We start from the raw sequence: 27733 nt of genomic DNA on the forward strand, positions 1-27733 counted from the left end.
AATGTTTAAAATCTGCAAGGAGCTGGCCAATCCTGTTGCAGTCTCTACCTCTACTGTTCCCTCCCAAGCCCTCTGCTTGGCCATGGCTTCTCATTTCACCACTAAAACTCAGGACATCCTGTCCACTCTCTCTTCCTCTACCTCATCTTCCTCCTCCTCTACAACCCTTGACCCCTCTTCTGACATTTCTCCTCCTCCTTTCCCCTGTTCACCCCGGACGATGTTTCTAGACAAGTCCAATCTATGAAAGTCTCATCAAAGCAGGTTCTCCCCTGCTCATCAGAACCATCAAGGACCATATATACAACTTGCTCCAGCCATGGGCAATTTCTGCAATCACTCTTTTGCCACTGGAACCTTCCCCTCTTCCCTTAAGCACTCCCTTTTGAGCCTCTTCTAAAGAAGACCTCTGCCGATCCTTCCTCTCCGGCTAACTATCGCCCAATCTCCATCACTCTTTTCATGGGCAAACTCCTGGAAAAGCTGGCCATCTCCCCGCTTAATCTGCATACTGAATCTGTTGGTTGGCTCCACGACCACCAATCTGGACAGAACTGCCAGGAGCACAGAAATTGCTCTCCTGAACACCCATGAAAACTTGCTCTCTAATCTTGACTCTAACCTTCCTTCTGTCCTCATTCTCCTGGATCTATCCTCTGCTTTCGGCACGGTCAACCACAGCATCCTGCTCAATTGCGTCTGCGACAACCTGAGTATCAGTGGTCCGGCCCTGGTCTGGTTGACCTCCTTTCTGACTGACCGACCCTCCCAGGTCCAACTTGGGTATTTCCACTCTTCTATCTCTCTCTCTCTACATGTGATGTTTCCCAGGGGTCTAACCTTTCACCCTGGTTGTTCAACCACTACCTGGCACCTCTTGCCCACCGCATCGCTACATCCTGCTCTAACATTCAGTGTTATGTGGCTCTCCTTCAGGCTCCCCTCAGACACCTCTGCTCCTTCTCTGTCTGGCCGCAATTCAGGAATGGTGTGCCGACAATGATCTCTGCCTTAATGCCAGTAACACTGAGATCCTCCTCTTCAAAACACCAGCTCCTTCCTTTCCTCTCTCTGGCCGCCCACTCTGGGCCCTCTTCCTGCTCCTTCCCGTGAGGCTAAGAACCTTGGTGTCATCTTCGACTCCACCCTCGCCTTATCTCCTCACATCTGACGGCTCTAAGAAGTCACACTATCAGCTGCACCTGCTCAGAGGTATTCTGCCTTTGCTCACTTTTCCCCAGAAGCTCACTGTCTTCAGTGCCCACGTCGTCTCTAGGTTGGACTATTGCAACAGCCTCTTTCTAAATCTGCCTGTCTCTACTCTTCGCCCTTTACAAATTATCCAGAATAGGACTGCAACACTTGTCTTGGCCCCAAGCCCAGGGATTGTATCTCTCCAGCTCTGAAATCCCTCCACGGGCTCCCTGTGGCTGCAAGGATCAAGTTCAAGACCCTTTGCATTGTCCACAAGGATTTCTGGGGCCTGGGACCACACTCCCTCCAACGTTCTCTTCCTAAAGACCTTCCTTCTCGAGCCCTCCGCTTATCCACCTCCAACTCTCTGAGTGTCAGACGCTTCTCCAAGCAGAGAGCGGGGGGTAGATCTCTTTCCCCAGCTGGGGCCTCCCTCTGGAACCACCTCTCCGCCTCTCTCAAACTTGTGCAGAACCATCTCCGGTTCCGGAAGCAAGATCTTCCTTTTCACTTCTGCTTTCTCTCTTCCTATCCCTTGCTGATGCCCCTGACTGCTCCGCACACAGGTCACCTGGCCACCCACTGGACCTCGGGCCCAGGCTCCTCCATGTCCAGTTGCCCTTGCACTGCCTCCAGGCTCCCCAGCACGTAAGTGCCTGTATCTGCAGCCCTACAGTCCCTTGTCTCTCTGCACTTATGAGCCACCCTCTGACAGCACTTATTGGGTTACCTGCACTTCTCCCTTCCCCCCACCCCCAGCTCCTCTACCCTCCCCCATCCATCTGGATGATACAAGGCCTAGGAAGATCACCGTTTTGTACTCCTGTCCCCCCTCCTTGTCTTATTGTGCCTAGAAACACTTGTGTACAGGCTTATCATATCATATTATAAGGTTTTTACCCTTTTGTAATGGCTTTGCAGGCGAAGAGCAACGCCAGAGGTTAAGATTAATTCTTAACCTTCCAGCCATCATCTCTTTTGTTTTGCATAAAGCACCCAAACTTAATTACATTTTTACCATACTTCCCATTGCCCTCAATTAATCGTGGTGGGCAACGTTGACAAGGGCATCAGCTCTTTTAAATGGGGAGGAGCCAAATCATGGCTCAATAAGAACAAAATATAGGCAAGAATAACTTCAGCAAGCTTACATTGCCCGAATATGCAAATGTACGTCTTAGCATCTCAAATATATCAGGTAGTCCATCTCCAAGCCACTGAATATAATTGCCCCTATTGGGTCAGTATAGAAGAACAAGTTACTGACCCCTGGTAATGTTCTTTCAACTGGATGTTCCTAACATGTATTCCGCATCTTTAGATTTCAACCCTTTCAGCGTCAGCTGCTTCGGAATGTTTTTTTTCGGCAGAGAGCACTGTGCGTCAATGCGGTCGACTCAATGTCCCTCGAGGCCTCTGTCTCGAGGTCGACCTCATCATGGGTATATATAACACGCGCATCACCGTTAGTTTCAGTCTGTTTTTGCACCTTCTTCCCACAGTATTACCGACATAAGCATATCCAAGACCGTATCAGACAAAGAAGGAGAGTAAGGTGTAATTCACAAAAATTCTACTGCGGGGTAGGCTGGGAGGGTCGATGAAAAATATGTGGGAGGCACATCAAGTCGAAAGAATGTTACCAGGTGGAAGTAACTTGTTCTTCAAGTGGATTGTGTCCTTCCACATATTCCTCATCTTTAGATAGATAGACTCCTAAAGCAGTGTCAGGTTTTGAGGCGAGAGTATGAATTTTTATGAATTATGAATTTCTTTCTCAAGTTTTGTCATGGACAGAATGCAAAAACGCCTTTCCAAATCCTGCTTCCTGGCCTAAAGACGAATCCAGGCAGTAGTGTTTTGTGAAGATATGAATGGTAGACTAGGTGGCTGTTGCACAAATGTCATTTATCAGCACCCCTCTTTTCAAGGCAGAAGATGTAGCCATGCCCCTTGTGGAGTGAGCCCTCAGGCCTTCTGGGGAATCCTTTTTCTGCAAGCCTGTGGCATTCTGTAATGCATAGGGTTATACATCTGGGTAATGTTTGCTTTGTGACCGCCAGACCCAATTTGTGTCCGGTGTACTCCATACAGAGTTGGTCATCTTGAGGTGGATAGAATGTTGGCAAAGCAATCTTATGAGAGATGTTAAATCAGATACAATCTCCGGAAGAAATGTAGGATTAAACCTTAGAACAACTTTGTCCTTATAACGAGTTGTAAACAGTGGTTTACTGGACAAGGCCTGTAACTCCCTCACCCTGCGGGCGGATGTCAAAGTGACTAATAAGATGGTTTTAAAAGTCATCAGTCTCAATGGACATCAGTGAAGCGACTCAAATGGAGCACACATAAGACATTTTAGCACAAGATTCAAATCCCAAACTGGGACCAGAAAGGGGGTAGGAGGGAACACATTTGTGAGCTTTTTAAGAAACTGGATACTCAATGGCATCTTGGAATATGAGGTTTCTTCCGACGTGCTCCTATAGATTGAAAGCACCGCCAAGTATCCCTTGATGGTTCCAATCTGGAGCCCCAGATTTGACAGATGTAATAAGAAAGACTGCTCTTGGAGGGAAATTCTGGAGCAGAACAGTTTTCACTTTCTGTTGACACAGGTCGCTAACACATCCACTTCAGGGGTCCCCCAAAGCGCAAAGATCTCTTGAAGGACATCCTGAGCTAGTTCCCACTCGTGGGAGACTGTGGTCTGCCTGCTCAGAGCGTCCGCTGCTGTGTTCTGCTCCCCGGCCAGGAAAACTGCTGCTAGGCAGATTCCTTCTTGAATTGCCATGAACCAGAGCTGCATTGCCTTTCTGCACAGTGGGAGTGACCCTACACCTACTCTCTTGTTGAGAGTAGAGGGCCACTGTATTGTCAGTCATTATCAGGACATTCTTTCCGCGTATAGAGGACAGAAAGGCCTTCAGCGCTAGTCTGATCGCCCTCAGCTCCAAAAGGTTGATGTGTAGTTTGGACTCTAAAGACCAATGACTGCTGACTGTCAGATCATTGGCCTGTGCTCCCTAAACCGTGAGTGAGGTGTCCATAACTACTATTATCTCCGGCAATGGGTGCAAAAAAGGTTCTCCCTTCAGAATGCTGTCCTTGCAGGCCCACTGTTACGCTCACCTGGTATCCACGGGGACGCCACCCAGCCCTGGTTGGATGATTTGCACTCTCGAACCCTCTCCCGGTCCCTTTGTAATGCCTCTGGTTAAAGATGGATCTGCAATATAGGAGAGCTGAATTCAATACCAGATTGTCTTTATGTTTTCCCACCTCCCTTAATATTGTAAAAGGTGGATTCTCCACCCTGCTCCTCGTGGCAGGGGCGCATAGATGTGGGGGTGAGCAGCGACCAGGTCACTTCACTGGTGCAAGCCCCCCTGTGGGAATGCAGGCCTGCTGCGACTCTGTAGGTTTGCTGCTTTACAGTCTTTATATGCAGTTCTTATGTTCCTCTTAGTTCGAATAATAATGTCTTGCTTATTTCCTTTTAGGTATGGAAAGGTATTTTGGTGCTGTCATGCAGTTTGAAGATGAGCATGGGCCGGTAGGCGAAAGCACGGTGTGCGTGATGCTGTTTGGTGAGTAATGCGTGATGCGCGGCGCTGTTTCGCCTTTTATATTGCTAACCTGTGTCTTTTCTCTCCTTGCAGGTTGCGATGTTCCTTGCCGAGCGCCGTAATGTTCCAGCAATGATACTGACCAGGAGATGACTACCCAGGTAAGAATTGTGTGGCTTTCTTCATTCAGGAGGAAACGTGGTAAACGCTTACTAATGATGTCTTTCTTTCTCCTCTTTCCAGGTTATGGTATTCCAGGATGCATGTGGTGCCGGATGATGGAGTTCGTACCTTCAGGTGAGTGGAAATGAAGTCAGTGATGGATTGAAGACAGGATACTATTCCAGGTAGGTTTTGTAGTGTTCTTTCTCTCTCTGCAGGTCCATGGTTTCAGGTAAGCTGGCATCAAAGAACTGGACATGGTGAGCGTTACACTGCCCATAGCAGAATAACGCAAAGCATGTTCTGCTGTTTGGGTGTGGTTTAAATAGTCTCAGGTAAAGTAGTCCAGGTAAAATAGTCCCAGGCCTGCCGCACCCAAAGTAGTCCAGGTAAAGTAGTCCCAGGCCTGCCACACCCAAAAGACTAGACCGCATAACTCAGTTCCTTGTAACTGAGCTATGTGTGTGGTTCCATGTTTGCTGAACCCCCCAAGTTAAATAGTACCAAGTAAATAGTCTCATTCTAATGTTGGTCTTCATGATGGTTATGAGCCTGGCGCCAAGACTGACTCCAAGAGAGTCTTGGATGAGGTCTTAATGCCTTTGACCTGGACCTAACTGGAAGGCTGACTTGCCAGTGAGGGCCAGGGGCAAGGGTCATGACACCCACCACAGGAGATCCTGTGTGACCCTGCTCGTAGCCTGAAGCCGATCTGACATCTTGCCCAAGAACTGAGACCTCTGAGTTTTGAGTGCCCATTAGATAGGTCTCATTCTCAGGTGAGCCTCTGGCACCAGGAAAATGCAGGATGCCATGAGACCTAGCAACCTCAGAAAATTCAAGGCTGGAAAATGCTGGCCACTCTGGAATTTTGTGATCATATGCAGAATGGGTTTAGCCCTCACCTCGGGTGGCAATACCTTTCCCAAGGATGGATCCAGGACTGCTCAGATGAACTGGAGCCTTTGAGATAGTAGCATGTGGGACTTCTTGAAATTTAGGCATATTATGCTGAGATGTTCCAAGACCTGTTCAGGAGAACAGGCCCTGATCAGCCAATCGTCTAGGTTGGGGTAGTGGTGAATCCCCCCTCTCCTGAGAATTGCTGCCACCACCGCCATCAACTTGGTGAAAACCCTTGGGCGGAGTTCAGCCCAAAGGCAGAACTCAAAATTGATCATTAGAACCGCAAATGACAAACCTCAGGTACTTTCTGTGCTTGTGATGGATCGGAACATGAAAGTAAGCATCTGAAGGTCCAATGACACCACCCAATGCTGAAGCTGGAGGGCCTGAAGGATCTGCAAAAGAGTTACCATCTTGAACTTGTCCTTTGTGAGGAACTTGTTCAAGCATCTCAAGTCCAAGATAGGTCTCAATCCTCCGTCCTTCTTGGGGATTAGGAAATAGGGAGAGTATCACCAATTGTTCCTCTTCACCACAGGTACTGTTTCTATAGCACCTTTCTCTAGCAGGCTTCACATTTCCTGCAAAAGGAACGGATCCAGAACTTTGAACAAGTGGCTCCCAGGCGGATGATCCCAAGGCCTTCTTAAAAAGCAAAGGCAGTACTGAGCTACTATTTCCAGCGCTCATGCATCTGAAGTAATGCCCCACTATGCTTGGATGGACTTGGAACCTCTTCCCCATCCACCACGAGGGAATTTTGTTTGGCCCGTTTGACTGGCCAGTCCTCTCGCTCTACCAAAAGAGGAGTAGTATTTTTATTTGTATCTTATTAGATATTTATAAGGCGCTTATACAGCGAAACAGTGTTTCAAAGAGCCGCAAGACATAGGAGAAGGGAACAAGGGAGCAAATAGACAATGAAAATGACAATGAGTAAATAGAAAGGAAAGCGGTACTACTAGGCCTTGTGACATTCAGAGCATGGAAGTGCAGTGAGAGACAAAGGGGGCGGGGGTAAGAAGTGCTATTAGGGAAACCCTAGGGGAGGAAGAGCCAGAGGTGCCTGTTGGGGAGGCAACAAGTAAGTGCATGGGCAGAGACATCCCAGGCAAGGGAGGTCTACTGCCCAAATGTAAGTGCAGAGCAGAGGCAACCACCAGACAGGCGGGCATGGCTCCAGAGGGACGTGCGGGGGGAGGGTTGCTGGGGACGAATGGGCAGAAGGCTAGGACCCTACTGGACTCTTGAGGGACCAGGCTGCCAATCTCAGTGATAGAGGGGATGGTTAGTACGGGAGCGGGAGAGGAAAGGAGGAGGAGAAGAGAAAAGTCTTCAGTTGCTTGCAGAACCTGAGGTGGTCCTGGAGGTGTCTGGCACTAAGCACCTTATGTTAACACTTACATACTGACCTTTGAGCACTGCCTTAGACACAAATATGGCCATTTCTATGCGTAACAGTGCACAAAAGGTCAGCTTTTAGAACTGTTTATGCTCATATACATTTTATGATGTTATTGTGTACATTATTTTTATTCTATTGTAATTTTTGATACTAATAAAATATGCTTCTATTAATTTAATTGCCTGACTGAGCCTATTCTCCCTTCCACTGTTTTGAGGCGATGGTACTGTATCAAATTGTGTATTTCCCTGTGTGACCATCCCTTTTTCGCTTTCTGAACCTATTTGCTCCCCTGGTCCACGGTTTAGAGGACACCCATCCGTTTGAACTTTATTGGCGGATTTTAGCACCATGTTTCAGGCTGAAAACACCTTTTCGCCATTGCGTCGAAATGCTTATTGTCCCTATCTGGCGGTAAGGTAGGGTATGCTGCTTGCTTGGACTTGGAAGTTGCTGCATGGACTAACAAGCTTTCTGGTGTCGAGCATCTGGATAAGTACTCCAGATCACTACTTGAAGGTCTTTATTTTCGGTAGGGGTCTTGTTGACAGCCAAACTTGTATCTGGTGCCTCCCAATTTGCCTTAACCTTCTTCTGGAGGGCAATGTGAAAGGGTAATACAGGATCCTTTTGTGGTCCCTTATTCAAAGTATCAGTAAGGTAGTCCTGTTCAAATGGAGAAGCCGGCTGCCGCATGCCAGAAATTTAATTACCTTAGAGATTAAGGGCCTGATTCACAGAGCATATTCCTATGGGATTGTTCCATTATGAAACACATCTGTGAATCAGGCCCTAACTGTCTATAGTAAGCATCTGCGTTCTGTGCTGGGTCTGGCTTGCCAAAATCTAGCGGTGGCGATGTATCAATGAAACTTGCTGACTGTACATTTTCATAGAGGTCCTTCATTCTGGATTCCTCCGAAATGAGGGCCTCAGGAACATTGGGTGTTCTAAATTCTAGTCCGAAGGGCTGTGTGTCCTGGTCAGATGGCTCATGTTCCTCATATATGGAGGACAAGGACTTAAAGAAGTCCTTTCTGGGCGGTAGTTTAAAGGTCTTCTCTATTTCCTTCGATGGACTTGCAGGTTTTGACGCTAACAGCGCTGATGACTTCACCGCTGAAGGCGTTGATGATTCCGCTGCTGATGGAATTGATGATTTCGACGCTGATGGTGTCAAAGACTTCAACGCTTTTGGCATCACAGGATTCGACACTATCAGCGTTGATGGAGTCCTCGAAGAACTCGACCCCCGACTCGATGGAGTCTTCATCGTGTCGTCGAGTCGAGACCTCAACGGTTCCCAGTGGGAGGGGGGGTCAATGGTGGTCTCCCAGGCTCGAAGTCTTGCAGGATTTGGCCTTAGATTTCTCCTTGTCGGCTTTTGACAGTGCAAAAGGAACATTACTTTTTGTCTTCTCCTTCAACAGGGATGGGGCCGCCTTCTCAAAGATGGCAAGCATTTGCTGCCTGAATACCTCCCATTTGGCCTGAATCACGACTTACTTGGGCAGGTTATTTTCCTTTCCGGCGTGGAATCAGAGGATGTGAAATGAGACCTATGGCGTCTTTTCTTCATCTTTCTAGAGGAAGATGAGGAGTGGTGTGAACCGCTTCTGGAATTAGAGCGTTTCTTCGACCTCTTCCTCCATGTAGAGTTGCCTCTCGACTCATCCGACGAGCGCCTTTTCAACGTTGTTGGCGAAGGGGATTTCGTAGGGGGCCTTCCAGCTGCTAACTTCCACTTACGCATCTTCAATGCCTTACCTGTCATGGACGGGCATGACCCACAGTTTGCTGTCCAGTGCTCGACACCAAGGCACCAGAGCAGACCCCATGGGGATCTATAATGGACATATTGGCGCCACAGTCATGACACTTCTTAAAATCGGTCTTCGGGGTTGATGAAGCCGATGATGCTGCCATTTTCTCGATGTCGCAGTTTCTGAGTAAACTGAAAGCGTGCTGTAATCTTCGAAGCGCAAGCTATCGCAGAAAAATGGAACTGAAGCTAAGGGGTGCTGTGCTTCTTATGTATACCTGTGATGATGTTGACCTCGAGGCGGCGGCCCTCGAGGGTCTTAGAGTCAACGGCATCGACGCACAGTGCCCTCTGCCAGAAAATTAATTCCAAAGCAACTGACTCTGGAAGGGATGAGATCAAAGATGAGGAATACGTGGGAGGACACAATCCACTCGAAAAGGCAGCTTTTGGCAGGAGTATTTAGAAATAGTATCTTTAGTACTCCATCACACAAACTAATGCAATTATCTTGAAATGAGGGTATTCATGTGTACATCCGTTTCTGCACACAGTCTCCGATATAGCATACCTGTTCCCTTTAAAATAGACTCTAAACTACTATACTGGAAGACATGAATGGATTGTAGCATTACAAACTGCAACAACGTTCTGATAATGGGCCTCATCACGAGTTGGGCGGTAACGCCATGCGCTAATAGCACTGGCGCTATCTGCCCTACCGCCAACCCCCCCGGCGCTATTAGCGCTGGATCACGGGTTTGGCGGTAATGGAAGTCCCCATTCCCCACTGAGCTCATTCGGGAATGCCCCACTCCCCATTGGGCTCAATGGGGAATTTTCACGCTCATACCGCCGGCGGATTTCCCGCCGGTAGTATGAGCGCGAATTTTCGTCGGATTTCCCCCCAGCTTATAGCTGGGGAGAAATCTGCCGAAGCCCTGATTTGGCGGACCCTTAAATCCGGCGGTAATAGCGCTACCGCCGGATTTAAGGGTTACCGCCAAACTCGTGATGAGGCCCAATGTGATGGTAACATTTAAAGATTTGATGTCTCAATTTTGAGTTGCTGATCACGGAACATGGAGATTCCTTCAATTAAGGCACGATGTCTCATCTACATTACAGACAGTTCAAACAGATTTGTACTCCTCCCCCTTCCGCTCCATGTTTCCAAAGGCCAAAGTTTGTGCAACATCTCTGTCGACCTTATACTTGACACTGATCACAAGGTACTATCTACAATATTACGGGAATAATCATGCAAAAAAAAAAAAATAGGAAGATAAACTACAATTACACAAATTCATAGTGGTCACTATGGTGGTGACTTCCCATAATCAGTGCATCTGGAAAGCCAAGTTAAAGCTCACACAATTTAAAATTCTTTATGAATTGTATTTGACTCCAGATAAACTAAAATTCCACGACTTGTGTGTTACCAATAACTGTTGGAGAAATGGGTTAGTGTGAGGGGTGGTATTGGACATGTCATGACAGTGCACTAAAGTAGATCATTGTTGTCTGCAACATGACTGAATTGGTTACAGGATTACAACTGCCTAAAACTGCTAATGTGGCATTATTGCATGATATCGGAGGGACGCCATCAGATGGATAAGTGTAGCAATAATGAATATCAAATTATGTAACCTAAGGTTATGGAAAAGAAATCTCCTCTAAAATGAAGCCTGGCTAAATGACATGGCAACGACTGGACATTATGAAAAGATTATGTATAGGCTTAATGATCAGGGGGCTCTCTTTCTTATTTTATTTATTCTGTATTTAAAATGTGCCTGTACACAAGGTGTTTCAAGTAGCAACACGACAGGGGGGTGGGGGGTGGGCTGAAGAAAAACAAAGGCCTTGTGAAATACGGATCCTGCAAGTGGCAGGGGAGAGCAGAAGTGCCAGTCAGGGCGGAAGGGCATGCGGGTTAAACGAGTGCCAAGGTGGGCCAAGTGGACAGAGCAAGGAGAATGCAGAGAGTGCAGGGGAGAGAAGGTCCACGTGCTAAGTGCGAGGGAAGGGGCTGGAAGGACTCAAAGGGTGCAGGCCCAGCTAGGCTAGTGCAGGGGAAGGGATACCTAGAAGGGCAAGTGCAGGTAGGGGGGAGTAGGAGTCAAGGGAGATGAAGAGCAGGAGTAGACTGGTCGAGGAGGGCCTGGTGCCCTGTAAGAATCTGAAGGAACTAGGCAGCCAGTCAAAAGAGGCAGAGGGGGCAATTAGCCCGGGAGAGGGAAGGAGGAAGAGAAAAGGATGGTTTTGAGAAGCTTCCGGGAACTAAAGGAGATCTGGTTCAAGTCTGAGAGGGGCAGGGAGGCCATTCCAGAGGGAGGCACCTGCGGAGGAGAGAGATGTACCTCTCCACTCTCTGCTTGGAAAAGCATCTGATCTGCAGAGAGTTGGAGCTAGAAGACCGAAGGGCTCTAGCAGGGAGGTAGTTAGGGAAAGAAAGCTGGTTGTAGCAGGCGCCCAGGCCCCGGACAACCTTATGGATGATGCAGAGGGTCTTCATCTTGATGCTCGCAACCAGAAGCCAGTGGAGAGATTTTAGGGCTGGAGAGATGCGGTCCCTGGGGTTGAGGCCAAGGATAAGTCTTGCAGTCCTATTCTGGGTTAGTTGAAGGGGGCGAAGGGAGGAGTTAGGAAGATTGAGGAAGAGGATGTTTCAGAGGTCCAGTCTGGATAGGACCAGAGATCTGTAGACATTGAGTTTCTGGGGTAAGGTGAGGAAAGGAAGAATGCCTCTGAGGAGGTGCACCTGAAATTGGGCCTTCTTGGCAAGGTCAGTGATGTGAGGATAAAAGGAGAGAGAGGAGTCGAAGATGACACCAAGGTTTTTTTGCCTCACAGGAGGGTGAGGGGAGGCGGCCCATGGAGGGCGGCCATAGTGTAGGAGGGAAGGAGGGAGCTGGGGTCCCAATGAGAAGGATATCAGTTTTATTGGCATTAAAGCAGAGATCGTTAGCAGTGCACCATGCCTGAATAGCTTACAGACAGTCAGGAATGGGAGAGGAAGAGGATGAGGCAGAGGAGGGAAGCTTGACGGAGAGTTGTGTGTGGTACGCCTAACACTGGAAGTTAGGAGAGAAGGCAGAGATCAAGTGGGCTAGAGGGGCAAGGTAGATGTTGAAAAGCCATGGCAAGAGGATAGAACCCTGAGGGACACGACAGGTGGAGAGTGAGATGGAGGAGAGAAAATGGCCCAGTTGAACCTGGGAAGGTCGGTCAGAGAGGAAGGAGCTCAATCAGTTCAGAGCTGGTATTACCCAAATTGATCATTTACAAACAATTGTATGGTAAATGTAGCCAAATTCGGCCTGTACCATTTGATCGTTTCTAAATAATAATTTTGGGTAATCACTACCAAACATAGGGAGCGGGGGTTGCGAGGGTGTCCCCCGCTCCCCATGTTTGGTATTGATGGCTTTTGGAGGTAGCAGGGGTGTCCCCCACTTCTGGACGTTTGGAGGCGGGGCACAGGAAAAAAATAAAATAGAAAAGCGGACCCTGCAGCGTTGCATCCAACCCGCGTAGGAGGGACGGATCCAACGCTGAAGGGTTACAAGATGAGCAGATGGCGAAAAGGTAAGTAGGGAGTGGGTGGGGATTTCAATGTGGGTGGATTTGGCCGCGGCAAAATTGGATTTGCAGCTGAATTGACCGCGGTCAATTTGACCGTGAATATTTGTGCCACAGCCGAACCGTATACATCTTCAGAGCCAGGTCAGTGATGCCACGGGTATCACAGAGCCATTTTATAAGGATGGCATGATTGACTGTATCAAAAGGCAGAGGAAAGGCTTGAGACATGGAGCCCATTCTAACATCGTCCATCTGGAGCCCAATACGGAAGGAGCCTATTAAAGCTAACTCTTTGCCCCATGACATGAGTTCAGCATGAAATATAGTCATTTATGCAGGAAAATAGACCAAGTTGGACGTGTGTGAATGTGAAATTTACAGTTGAGTTCAGGCCTTTTTATTGTTGCTCTGTTTTATTTATGTTTCCAGTTAATCCATGTTTTGGATTATGTGGTCTTGGCCATTACATAAAAATATAATTGCAGTAAAGAGTTAATGAATGGCTCAATTGCAGTTGTAAATATGCTACTTGTGTAATAAAAATGTCTTAACCAAGAGTGCCTCCAGCTACTTGATTGAGATATGTTCCTTGGATTGATGTCCTGTTAACAAACAGTTTTGGTTTGTGTATAGGTATTGAATAGTAATTGCCAGGCACTGCTATCATATGCCCAGGTAATCACATAATTTTCCAGCTGTTACCATATTATGGCCCGGAAGCACAATTATGACAGTGTGGAAAATTCCGATCCCATGCCCACACAGAAGCCGAAACTATTGCCCTGGATAATGCTTGTTAACTTTCTGTCTCATATCATCATTGATTACATTTTCACTTGCCAAAGGAGGTAAAACATCAGCATTTGTCACCAGAACTCACTGAGACACAGGAAACTGAATTGTTTTATATTGTCCAAGTCACATTCTTTTGCACATACCTGATCTTGTAGCGATAATGTGGAAAAGGCAGGGACACTCTTGGCCCACTTGATGCTCATAAAGAGAAGCCTTGCCGCTGATTCACAGACTGACTCCGTCGCCACTTCATATAGGTACATAGCAGGTGCTCCGCTAACTTCGTGAGGATACTGCACAGGAAGAGACAAGAACAGATGTAGGGCCAGTCTTCCTGCTTCCTGCTACAGTATTAAAACATGTTTGGGACATCTGATTTTTAGAAGCACCGATATTGCATTGCTGTATTCATTTAACAGTGTTGAGTGCCCATCCAGTGCTTACAGCTATTATTTGTGATGACATTGGGGGTCATTCCGAGTATGGAGGTAACCATGCCGCCATTAGCGGCATGGCTACCCCCATACCGGGTACCGGATCCGGGTTCCTTGAATGAAGAATTACCGGGCCATTCCGACCCTGGAGGGCCCGGTAATTCCTCATTCAAGGAACCCATCCCCATTCCCATTTGAGGCCCCATAGGGCTCAATGGGGAGCATGCTAACAACGGGCCCGTTAATGACGGGCCCGTTGTTAGCATGCTGGTCTGCTCGCGGGGACCCGCTAAGGATGCCTGGTAAAACCAGGCGTCCTTAGCGGGTCCCCGCGAGCAGACTCGTAATGGGGCGGTAAGGGGTTGACGGCTCCGGCACCTTTACCGGCGCCGTTAATCCCTTACCGCCAAGGTCGTAATGACCTCCATTATCAGGATCCACCTTACACACTGTAGGACCATGAACAATGTTACCTCCCCCCATGACTAATTATCTATCAGTACACAGCTGAAGCGTGATTTCCAGGTCCAGCAGCCTTTTGTGGTAGTGGGTCATTATTTGCGACTGTGATTCATTGGACCTTGTTTCCCCACACAAGTAGGAAATATGGGATGGGATGGGATTGTCCCCGTAAAAGGACGCCTTCTTCATCTACCAAGCACAACGGACATGGCCCCTGCATTGCGGGAAGAAAGAGAAAAGGGGACAGGAAGACCTGGGACCAGTGAAGGGCAGCAAGGTTAAAGCAAAGGTTATTACGTGGCTAGACAGGGCTACATTCAATGTAGGACAGTTTAACTAGGTTTAAAGGCTTGCCATGTTGGCTTTACCCTTGATGAACAGTTACTGTGTAGTACATTTCAGTAACTGTGCATGATGGGTAAAGTCATTATGACAAGCGTCATTAACTGGTTATACTGTCTTACATTGAATGTAGGCCAGTCTAGCCATGTAATAAAACTTATCATTACACTTAGCATTTACTTTCTTAATGTGGTATGACATTTCTTACTTGGCATCAAGGGTAAAGCCAACATGATATGTGCTATTGCGTCGCTAGTTTGCCATATGCCAGTCTGCATTTACTTTCTTACTGTGGCATGGCACTTGTTACTTTTAACTTGACATCAAGGGTAACGCAAATATGATGAGTGTTGTTATGTAGCTGGACTGGCTTACAATGGTGGCTCCTGTCTAGCCATATATTCTTTGTGTGTGTCACAGCACGTTTGTACTTTCCATTAACAGTAACAACAAACATAAGTGTGAGTACTTGGTACACTGGAGCATCTTGGTGTGGCCAATCTACATATACTTTCTGTCGCCTGGCATTTTTTTCGACCTAGGAGTCCTTATATGATACTAGCATATATTGGTGCAGCATGCATGGGCGTACATGGGCACAGACAGCATGAAGATGTTTTATGTACTGTCATATGGTGTGGCCAAAGCATCATGAAAATGCATTGGAAAATGGTCTTGTGCATTGTTGGTGACTTGCATCTATTGTTTTTTTTACATGTGCTACCATACAAAATTAAATGCAAACTGTGTGTCTTTTTACCCAGCCTTTCACAGAAAGTGCTGTAAAATGCACCATGTTAGCGCTTTTTTAAAAAAAAAAAAGGTCGTGGGAGGAGAATGTACCCTGAACCCCGCTGTTTGGTTTCGGATCCCCTCCTGCACTCGGTTGCTCCTGCATATTAGACAAATACATTTACGTCCCTCAAATTCACAAATCCACCAGCCACTGCTGCTTTTGTATCTAGCAAGTTTATTCAAACAGTATGAAGCTTTAGGCAACATTCAACTAGCTGGCCACCAGCCCGTGCCACAAAGTTTTGTCTTGTCCCACATGTGGACTTATGGATGATCTCTGGCAAGCAGGATCTGGGCATACATTTTTACATCTGTGCAGTGATATAAAAATCCACTGCACATTTTTAAAGCCACACGAAACGCACCTAATTGGAGGCATTCTAGAAACGGTCTCAAGGCAGCTATTTGGTTAGATGTGGTCCTTCTCTGTAGAGAAGGACTACATCTCCCATAGCACCCTCTCTATTTTCAGTCTCTGCAATTGATTGAAAACAGATATTAGTGTTCTTCATGAGTAAAACAAACGTGTGTGTGTATCTATCCAACTTTGGTTTGCTGGCATCTGCTTGCACAAAAATAGGCTTAGTCTGCATTTCACACTGGTCTGTTCCTGCGTGCTCGCTGCAGGTTACAATGCAGACTGAAAAGGCCTCTTACAGGGTGGATAAAGAATTTGGATGAGTGCCCTAATCATTGTTCTCGTATTTGGTATCCAGTTTCTTAACAATACACACAAGTATGCCTGGTTGATCCATTAAATTCCCTTAAATTATGCTCTGCTTGCCATACCTCCGAACGTGTTGAGTCTGCAGGAATGCTTCTGTCCGAGGTTTTAGGTGGGTGATCTCATAGAAATCAGCAGAGGGGAAACGTTTTTAAAGGTTGATACAGTTTCGCCTGTACAGCGAGGCCATGAAAGTGTGTGGGGGGCATGTGGCCATGGCATTTAGGACAAGCTGATTGGAAGTGCAGATCAAGTCAATACGGCCAGGAGACAGGTTTATCTCACTGTTAGGGTGATGGCTGGATGAAAGGCATGGCACTGCTTGTAATTGTGTAATCAATGTACAGATTCTTGCCCAGGCCATTAAAGGGTGAATGCTTGGATGCAGTGTGTCATGAGTTGCAATAAACGATGCAATGTTACGTACTTTATGGACGAATTATAATAGTTAACATTGGGTTCCCTGAAGCTATCAGTCCTACGGAAGTCGGGTTGAGCCAGCAAATTCGTTTTTTAGGGTCTAAGAAAGGCTATAGTGCGTGAATTCTCTTTCTTATTCAGAGTATGGTTTTCAGCTTGTCCAAGACTCTAAGGGGATGAAGATACATCAAATGTGCTTTTTAATAAACAAGTGAGTGTGTTAGTGAGTGAAGAGAAATTGAACTTATGTGGTACCCACTGTGGGCTGAACAGCTCAAAGACACTTCATCCATTTACCTAGCAACCACGCTCCCCGTGACTAGTTGAGCCGCTTTGTACTTGTCTCCTTCTCAAGTGGAGGGTATTCTAGAGCAATGGTCCTTTCAATGAGAATTCGCAAACCTCACAGAGATTGACACTTGACCCTCTGGCAGGTGCAAATGAATGAGCTTGGGAAACATAGGCTCCAGGTTGGAGCCATATTGAACCGCAGTGTAATCGGGTTAGAGCAGGCCTTGTTGGTAGTCCTGTTATAATAGCCAATGAAGATGTGCTGGGGTTGGTGAGATGCACCAGGTGATCGAGCAGCCCAGCAGCCTGGCAGCTGTATCCTGCGCTCAACATAGGCTGACATATTGTATGCTTGGATGGATAAGGTAGAGCCTGTTACCTTAGTCCAGCCAGCGGGAAGGATAACTGTAGAGAAATCCCACCTGGATGGGTGAGAAGGCAGCGACAAAGAAGAAGCCGGTGCTCGTCACTCTGATCCTCCTGGCTCTTTCTCATTAGTTGTGAGGAAGGGGCCTCTGTAGCCAGAGAAGGAAGGCGGTGTGTGGAGGTGTTGCAAAACGCTGATTTGCCTTACATACAAGTGAGAATATTTGCAACGAAAAAAACATTGCAATCATATTTAAAATGATAGGTTAGGATTGTTGAGAATATTAACCTAGAATAAAAACGGATAATGCTATAGACAAAAACGTCTTGCTGCATACTGCATTAGAAAGAAAATATGCAGGCAATGTTTATGACATCGCTAGAAAAGTATGTTGTGTGGAATTAACACGAGCATGTGTCACTTGGCATAAGCGTTGCACACAGGTATCATCAGCTGCTTGAGTTATACAGGTGATATGCCGGCCCCTAAATAGCTTTGTGTGGCCTGACAGTGCTCTGTTAATCTCGAGGAGGGGTCTGCAACCTTTGGGCCTCCAGATGTTTTGGACTATAACTTCCATCAGCCCTAGCCATGATAGTCAATCGTGAGAGATCATGGGAATTGTAGTCCAAAACATCTAGAGATCCAAAGGCTGCAGACCCTTGATCACAGGTGTCCTGGCAACGCTCACATCCAGCGTGTCTGCTGGCCTTTTTCGGAGCCTTTTACCAGGCCAGCCAACACGCCCCAAAAGCTCTATAAAACACATTGGCCCTCATTACGACCCTGGCGGAGATCGTGGTGCAATATGCACCATGGAGCACGGCGGAAAGCTGCCGATACCGCCATGGGGGTTGGCGGATTTACCGCCCCATTCCGACCTTGGCGGGGCGGTAAATCCCCATTCCCCATTTTACCCTTCCCCGTTCCCATTTTTGCCCCATAGGGTATAATGGGAGTGGGGAAGGCGTTAATTACGCCACCGTAAAATACGGTGGCGTAATTAACAACAAGGTCCCGTAGCGCCATGGATTTCTCCGCCCGGAAAAACCAGGCGGAAACCGCTCCATGGCGCTACGGGAACTCGTAGTAGGGCGGACGGGTCCGCCGCGAATACCGCTGGCGTAAACCCACTCCGCCAGGGTCGTAATGAGGGCCATTGTGTCACCCTCAACTACCATCCTACCATCAGAAACACATGTGCAAACCAACGTCCGCCCTGCCCTGAACCAGGGTTTATAGTGAAAGGTTCGAATACAAAAGGATCGAACGTAAAACTTGCGAATCAAAAGGATCTGAAAAAAAAAATCGAATGCACTTTTGGGGGGGGTCATCCCCCAAAACCCTTGTTCTTTGGGGGAAAACTAATATTTTTATATTTAATATTTTTTCCTATACGAAGGCAAAAAAAATACATTTAAAAAAAGGCATTCAAATTGTTTTTTTTCGGTCCTTCAAAACTATTGCAGTTCGAAACAATGTATTCGACCCTTTGACTGGACACCCTTAACCAGTCGGTAAACTGGAAATATATAATCTGGTAGCAGTTAGGGTTTGAAAGAGCCACTTCACCGTATGCCACTGCATGCCTTAGGGGGCATTTTGCAACGGGCGTTCATGAGGGAGGTTTACTCCGCACAATCCTGCTGTGAAACAAACGGGCTGGGAAGGGCAGCACACGGGGAGTAATATAGTTTTAGGGATATGGGGAAGCAAGCACTGCGGGCGCCACAAATCCAGAGCTAAAAACCTGCTGTTTCGAAGGGTCCCAAGACTTGGAGGATGAATACTCAGGGGCAAGGTGTCTAGACATCCTCCACTCCTTCTCAAGAGGTGACTGGAGACAACATTCGCTTGTTTGTTGAACTGTGGTGACAGTGAAAGTGCGTCTTACCTTCGGCGTGGGCTGGGCCAGCCCCACCAGTGTCTGTCGGTCGGGAGTGCTGGAAACGGCAGCGAGCTCCAGGTTGTGCGGCTCCAGCTGGGTCACCGCGGTGAAGAACGTGGGGGGCGGCAAGACTGACGAGGAGAAGTGAGGAGTCCCTCCGTGCGCTTCCTTGTGGCCTCGGAAGTACAGCGCCACTTGCTTCCTAATCGTGGACGTCCTCGGCCCCCTTTCGTGCTGAACAGCTGCAAAACAGTGGCTTTCGGTGAGTGGGACACGATGAGGAACTGATCACTGGTCTTGCTGGGTCAATGGCTAGAGTAACACAGGGGTAACATCACGCAGGGCCACCAAGGTCTACATAAAGTACTTGGAAACAGGAGGTTTCGGGCGCAAAATGGGGGTGCAGATCTTACTCCAAATAATATTTAACTGGAAAAAGACATTCTCATTCCTCCCGAAATTGAAAGTATGACAGTTCCAATGTTTTAGAAGTGTATAAACAGCATCTATTTTAGAATTCGGAATGGTTTAGTTTCAGGAATGAAATGTCGAATGTGGTAAACAGGCATTGTATAAGTAACTAAAGCACGTGCTGTGATACTTCCATTCCGATTCTGAATAGAATAAAGTAGGCAATTCAAATAATTCGGCCACGCAATACATAACAGGGCCAGCAAGCAAATAAAAGATTACAATTTGAAAACGCAACTTTCGGATCTTTAGTCTGAAATCAGAATTTGATGATAACATTTTGCCTTCCAATAGGTAGGCAAAAAGGTCAAGACACACAAACACTGAACATCACGTAAATCAGTGTTATCTCCTTGATTTCAACGGACAAATATTAATTATAAAAGGTATGTGGGTGTAATTTCGGTCGCCCAGCAATCTAAATAATAACGTACAATTTTAGTAAAGTAGAATAGGCCAACAAATATGCTGAACTTTCTCAAGGCCGATTGTTTGAAGATGAGTGTGGCCTAAATTCCAATCATAAACGGAAACTTAAATGTGCTTACACCACCTTAATAGTCATATTGTAATCAACAAAAGCTTTTTGTTGCTTCAAAATATATATTTTGTGAAAATTACAGACCACAGTCATCTCACTATGCGAGTATTTCAAAAACAATTCGCCCAAAACAAAAACAGGGCCAACATTTGGGCACACACAGTGGCAGGAAGAGCTAATCCCATGTTACTGCTTTGAAGCCTTGTGATTTAACCACTCTGATCACCAATGTTTTTAAAATTAGGAACATCTCCAGCTTGTTCTCGTTTTCTGAAAGGGCGTTTGTGCTTGTTAGCAATTGTTATTTACTACCGTAATTCAGTCTCATGTTTTCATAGGATAGCATTTGAAAACATACTATATAATGGTTCATCCTCATGGTCATGGGATGTCACTGAGGGGGTTTGAAGTGGTCCCCTGCCTGTCTCTTCGGGTAGTGGGTGCAGTGGCCACGGGGGCTGCCACCAGTGTAGGTAGTGCGGGTTCCATCACCTGGCCTATTCCACCCTGCCGCAGTCTTTTGGCAAGGGCTTATCACACTGTGTAGAGACATGCCCCTGTCTCTTTAAGAGGAACTCCAAGCACAGATAATAACATCCACATTTCGAGCATCTCTGTGCTACAACCACGCCGAATGGTTGTTACTTACAGCAGGTAGATTAGGGGACCCCTAAGCCCCACAATGTATCTTTACATGCCATTCAAAAACCTTGACAAGATAGCTCCGAGGTCGGCTGGGAGGAAGGGTTTGCCAAGACCTGGCCATGTAGATAAGACAGTATCAGAAGCAGCAAAATCTACAAACACATGGCCCACTGTAAGAATATGTCTCCCAAATATTCAAGCAGCGTCTGCAGGAAAGTCCACTGTTGGTTTCTGGTCCTGACGGGACAAGCGCCTGCAAAGACGACAGGCATCCTGGTGTCTACCGTAGCGCTTATCCTGGCTTCATGGCCGAAACCTCTTTCCCAGAACTACACAGCTCCTGTTCCTGACATCATCATAACTAATGGAATGGTCTGCAAACGACGAAAAATGCCTGGGACTATTCAGTGCATGCAGAAGAGGAGATGGCGCTTCTCAACAACTACAAGTATCTAGTATTTCTTTCTTGGTGTGCTTGGAGTGATCTCCGACCTTCTGGCTTGTTATTAGGAATGCCTCCTGGATCATCCCTTGAACGTGCTACCGACTGCTCCCTATTGGATATTGAACTCTGGGTGTGATTTGGATTGCCTCTAGGATTACCCCTATACTTGCTACCTGACTGCTCCCTATTAGTTTTTGGGAACTTTGCCTGAAGAGTGAACTATCTGCCATTTATCTAAGTCCTGACCAGATTGACTTTTCTTCTACCCTGACCTCATTTAGTTTTGTCCTTGAGCCGTTCAGGTGAGCCCCCTTATGGACTCTATTGAACTGCTTCAGCCGTCCTCTTGGCAACTATCGTTGAGCGGGATCCTCTGACCTATGGACTCTTTATTTTCTTCTGGACAGGAACTAGCTTTATAAGTTCATGGTTTTCTCTGGAAACTCCATGACGTAGGGGTCATCCCCCTTTTTGTTATAATATTTTTACTTTGAGCACGAGTAAATGTATAGATGGTGACATGTTCTCTTGCAGGTTTTGGTAAGATTGTCCTGCTTCACATAGGCCATGAACAAGTGTATGTAAATGCAGGATGTGGAACTTCACTACAGCAGACCCGCTCTCGGTGTTAAGGAAGTGATGTTCCAAAATGGTGTTGGCCTTCATATCGGCTTGAACCGCAGGCCCACGTGGTGGATGAAGACACAGAGGCTGCAGAGAAGCCACTAATAATTACCTCTTAAACAATCCAGTTCAAAGATTAGAAAAGATAATCACCTGAATGTGATTAAGCAAGGGCGGTATGAGTCCACTATATAAGCTTCATGCTATTTGCCAGTCAGATGCGCGTTTCGAGGTGGAGGAAGAGCTTTGGAGAGAGTTGGAGGTGCAAGGATAAGGAGATTGAGTTGAAGAAGCAAGGAGGCATTTCTCGAGAGGTGGCCAGAGGAGAAAGAGTAGAAGTGATAGAAGAGTAGGGGGGTGGTGAAGAGGAACATCTGCAGGAGTGAGGTGGTTGGAGGGAGAGCTAAAGGAGAAACAGATAGGAGGAGGTAGAGTAAGGAGGTGGGGGAAGATCATCAGAATGAGTGAGGTGGGGAAAGAGCAAAGGGAGGAGGGGAAGGAGGGAGTACAGAGAAGGTTGGAGGTGACATCTATGGAGGAGAGGAGGAGTATATCAAAGAGGTTAGAGGTGATGTTAAGAAAGAGGAGGAGTGTATTCAAGAGAAGGTCAGTTGTGGCACTGAGGAGAGGGAGGAGCATGTTAATGAGAAGCTCAGGGGAAGAATTCAGGAGGAGGCATAGACTATCAGAGAGGTGGTCACAGCAGAAGACCAGAAGAAAGTGAAAGTGGAGCAGAACACCCTGATACTCAGGTGAGTGGAGGAATGAAGGTACAAGTAAAAAGTGAAGCGTCAAGGAGGCAAGAGCAAGAGAGAACGAAGAGGAAAAGAGGGGAGGTGCAGGAAACGTATCTTTGGACACAACACCAATATGACTGGAAAGGGGGTGGAGAAGGTTCCCTGGCCCAAACTGGAGAGGAGTTCAGCTGGCTAACCTCTTGGCAGAAGCTTTGAGACTTCTCACAGTGTCGCCCAGGCCTAAACTGCTGGCGCTGTCCAGGCCTAGCATGCAGGCGCATTTGGTGTCTGAAGACCCAGGCAAAACGTCTCCCAGAAGTTGAGGATGAGAAGCAGAGGACCCGAATCTTCAGAAAAAAAGAGCCACGAAAGAAGTGTGGGAACACCCTAATCTGCAAAACTGTGTGAATGAAATGAGGGAATATATCTGGGAAGGGATCCTCGGATTCATGATTACAAAACCAAGAGACTTTGTTAGTTGAACCCCAAGGAGAAGGCACCCTGTTGTTAAGTTATATTTTCCTTAGTTGGCACACTTATGTAAGTGTCCCTAATAAATCTGTACTTTTTAACCCCAAACCTCTGCCTTTTCGCTTGTGTTGAACAGACTTGGCTTTGTGACAAGTGGTTAATAGGTGTGTGAGGTCAATTTGGCTATTCTCTATGGTATTACTGAAATGATACTACTGGCCAAGGGATTGGTAGATTACTGCGCTGCAGATTTGGTCGCAATTTAGGGATATAATTAATGTAGGGAGGTAAAGGGGGAGGAGATGCGGGGGTTCTCCACCCGCATAAATATGTGGCACAATGAACCTGATCAAAAAGAATTCTACCAATTCTCCAACGATCAAATTGATTTGATGAAATCAAACTAAACCCTGGCCAAACTTCTCGATTTTGGCTGTACAGCCATTAGATGCTAACCACAAAGAAGTGCTCACATAGTAATCTTATAAAAAATATATTTCATTCAAGTGCTGACTTGACTTGCATGGCTGAACAGCTAGCCATTTCCATGGGCTATCACAATTCCAAAAGCTGCACCATCACAAGACTTAAAAAACTGTCAAATACGGAAAGAGAAGACCCGAAAAGGCTCCATTGCTACTGTGAGCCAACACACCAGTGGACATCCAAAAAGCTCCACTACTATAAATATTTATGAAATCACTGACACCCCTCTAGTTCAAAAAGATATGTTCAGAGAGTCATGGCCCTTAAAATGCCTCCCAGTCATCCTCCGACACTGCCTTGACAAGCTTGTATTTAGCTTTTTACACTGTTCTGTTGCTTCCAAACTAAATGTGCGCTCTATCAATGACATGAATGCCTGCATGTTTTGCCTGCACACGCAGAAATATTTGATTAATTCACACATTGGGAAATGTGTCTGTCCGGGCTGCATACACTTGGTACTGCAAAGCACAGCATGAACTTCTAATAAGTTCACACCAGAAACATAAGTATATTTATTGTAGGGAGAACCTGTATATTGTTATGCGGCCACTTGGAGGAATGCCTCGAAGGGCAGAGGTGGATAACAAAATGGGGCCTGACATTTAGTCTTCTTCCAAAGAGCCAAGTCTTTCAAACTACCAAGGGGGGTGTTAAGGGGGGGGGGGGGGTACTAATTGGAAGAAAAGGGCAAAGACTGCTAATGGACAAACATATCCGGCTTACAAAAATACCCAATACAGTACATGACTAAAGCAACAAAGTGTCCAGAGGCCCGCTGCAAAACAGGAGTTTGGGGTCTACCTTAAGGTAATTGTCTATGGGCATGCCAAAATGTGGTTCTCCTGATGAAGTTAAATGGAAAACAACAATATTATATAAGTGAACGACATCTAAATAAAGTACTAATTACCATCCAAAAAAGTACTACTTACCATCTTTGTTCATATTGACCTCCAGACATTTCTTCAGTCGACACGCCCTGCATTGGTTCCTGTGGGTCTTGTCGACCGGGCAGCCACCCTGCAACAGAGAATGGCCCTTTCCATTAACACATAGTACATAAAACCTACAGCAGCAACATAAGGAAAATAATGTGTCCTGCGCAGCCCTTTGCTCTCTGACATGTCAATAGGGCGCGATCGCATTTATAGGTTGATGCAGAACATGCTTTTTCCTGCATTCTCGATGCACCCCCTGCTCTCAAACCCCTGACCTTATCTGAACTCCCCTCGCTCTTCATTGAAGCTGTAATTGTGCGTCTATTTGTGTTCAGAAATGGCGTCGGGTAGCATGCAGCACAGTACAACCCCCATGCTAACAAGTAATAGGCATATGCCCGCAGTTAGACCCGCCCCTATATGCACACACTCCTCAGGAGGCCTGCTGAACAGGGAGCAGAACACAGCTGCTCCACAGGCTGGGCATCTATCTACTCAGATGGACTGAACAACAGTGGAGCTCTATGAGTGCCAAAGGTATTTGTCAAAGTATTGCTTATTGTGAGACTGAGCAAGCATATTGCCATACATTACAGTTCCCTCCTTTTTATGTATGGCTTGTGCTAGCCTTGCTCACTGCCAGAACTAATGAAGATAGATAACATAGAGCATCCCTGGTGTTAGTCAGCTGCCATCCATGACCAGAGCCACCTGCTGCAAGCTCTGTAACAGTAACAGCCATTTTGAAGGAAAAAGTGAAGAAGCAGTCTGTGTTGCAGAGATAGATTTGCTGATAGTTGATTTTAAGTGCTTGTTTGTTTCCCTTCTGCTTGGTACACTGATGTGTTTTCACTTTTGTGCTGCATTACATTAGATAGAGTGACCAGACGTCCGGGTTTTCCAGAGACAGTGCGGGGAAATAACCCTCCGTCCCGGGGTCCCAGAAGTTTTTTCATTTTTGAAACCGCGTCCGGGGTTTGCATGTTTTGGGGGCTACGGTAATTAAACCCGTAATTATTTTTCACAACACTATCAGAATTCTTAACTTGGAGGTTTAGCTCGAACCCCCAACCTCTCCGGTACCAGTCAGAACACTTCCTGACTATGCCACAGAGACTGGCTTGGAAATTATTGCAAGCCATGTTATATCAATTCGAACTAAACCTCGTTTTGAATTAACATGCCAAACTGCACAAATGAGATTATATACTGTTTATAGAAAGGAGAAGTGCTGGAAATCTGGTTGGGGGGTGGTTGTGGGGGCGTGTTGAGGGAGGGGCTGTAATTGGTGGGCTGCGATGGGGTTGTCCCTCTTTTATGTTGTTGGCCGTCCCGTTTTTTTGTTTTGAAAATCTGGTCACCGTACATTAGAGCCTCTCGCCAACTCGGTGAAGTGATTTCAGGTTCTCACAACATGCCTGATTTTTTCTGCCCGTTTCATGTGCTCACGATCATTCATATTTCTTTCGTTTAATCATTAAATATGTATTTACTGTAGCGTTAATTCCACTTGGAATGTTTTGCTTAAAATAGGAAGAGCAGAATATGCTTAGAGTCATTCGGGAACGCATCAGTTAAAACAGGACACAGGCAGTTTGTGACGGACTGGAAGCAGAGAAGATCAGGCTTTTGTATGTAGCTCTCCGATGGTTATATACTAATATCCTTCCCACCTTGCAAATAAACCATTCGAAGATGCTACTAGGGATTGCTGGAAGAAGCTATGAGAAGTGGCGCAGAGAAGATACTGGTCGCCAGAATGAGAAGTGCCTATAGGAGGGCTGAAGAACAGAGGAGCACTATGAGACTCAGAGGCATTAGTAGATGTGCCAATAACAGCAGATTTAACATTGTGCTTAAACGCTGTGATAACATGTGCTGTAGGATTCTAGGATCTTTGGGGCAAAACAAAGGAAATTGTCCAAAAATATAGTTTAGAATGTTGCGAAATTGCTGTGAAAAAGGACACACTGGGAAAATACAGGACATCACTGCACCATGTATTGGTCACATGCTGGGCCCCTTTTGCAGTTTTATTCGTTTCTTAGATCTAAAAACCCCATGTCATTCAAGCTGTTTCTTACAAAGTAAAGAGATCCTTTGACCAACAACCCGCTTTGCAAAAATACAGACTTCACAGGGAAGTGAAAATTAAAGGGCAAGACCATACTGAAATAAGTTTCCATGATTTGCTGGCACCCCCTGCTGGAAGTGTATAAACAGCAGAGTTCGAAATTGGGGGGAGCTGAGAGCTGTTTAGCTCCTGCTTCTTTCCTAGGAGAGTCTGGTTAGCTTGACACCAACAGCTACCAGGTGACACTTTTGGCTTCCCAGGCCAGCTGATGTCAAACAAACACACCTACGTGTATTTAACTCCGTTTTTATTAGAACAAAGTATAAATAAACATTAGGACATCTTTATACGACATTTAAAGCAAGATGGGTAATAAATAAGGGACAAAATGAAACGTTTGCATTTTATGTGGAAGTTAGATTTGTGGAATACTTTGCACTAGCTCTTTGTTCTTCAGTGGTAGCTCCTGGTCACTGGTTACTGCTACCAGGAGCTGGTTTTAGCTCCTGCTTATCCAATCTCAAATTTGGTCCCTGAAACACGTGTCAATGATTTGCAATAAAAGAGCGAGGAGGGTGCCTAACGGTTTCGTCTATCAATGTCAGAAAGAGAAATTAATAAGTCAGTGTTCATGTCCAAACTAAATTCTACGAACCTCTGATATTCATATGTGCACATCATGATGACAAGATACACTCTGAAGTTGATGCAATGTTACAAACCATAGTGATGCAAGAAGGGATGGCTAGCACTATCAGTAGGGGTTCAGCTAACGCTGCATGGGAGACAGTATGATGGGGTGCAATTAGAAGAGGTGGGAAGTGGCATTACTTGCTCGTGTCAAAACGAGAAACGATAACAGAGGGGAAGAAGCACAAGTGTAGAGCTGTACTGCTGAAACCTGTTTTAATCAAGGCCTTTCCCTCAGAGATCTTAAGCTCTTTAACCATTCTTCGTGTTTCTCCACACCTACAATTAGACCCATAGATACTATGTCACAGCTCCACCAATTGACACAACCAGATCCACCCATCCACATAATCACACCAATGTATTTATCCAATCAATCATCCTCAGCCATTAATTAACACTCATCCAATCCCACCAAATACACACATATCTACCCATTGATCAGTCCACACAGCCACACTCATTCATCCAATCCCACACATCCTTGTAACCTATCCC

At 46.3% G+C, this 27733-nt stretch overlaps 1 protein-coding gene across 1 annotated transcript in view; it reads right to left on the minus strand.

The window, feature by feature from the left end:
* The window catches only part of NR2E1 (nuclear receptor subfamily 2 group E member 1), an 88132-nt gene that overhangs the window by 14941 nt on the left and 45458 nt on the right, over positions 1 to 27733 (minus strand). Inside the window, exons 3-5 of the mRNA XM_069606552.1 lie at positions 24466 to 24553; positions 19117 to 19352; positions 13531 to 13680 (exon numbers count right to left, since the gene is read on the minus strand). Of these exons, the coding sequence (XP_069462653.1) occupies positions 13531 to 13680; positions 19117 to 19352; positions 24466 to 24553 (474 nt within the window). The remainder of the gene's footprint in view (positions 1 to 13530; positions 13681 to 19116; positions 19353 to 24465; positions 24554 to 27733) is intronic.

Source organism: Ambystoma mexicanum, chromosome 4p (genome assembly GCF_040938575.1).
Source record: "Ambystoma mexicanum isolate Mex_15411 chromosome 4p, UKY_AmexF1_1, whole genome shotgun sequence".
Taxonomy (NCBI): domain Eukaryota; kingdom Metazoa; phylum Chordata; class Amphibia; order Caudata; family Ambystomatidae; genus Ambystoma; species Ambystoma mexicanum.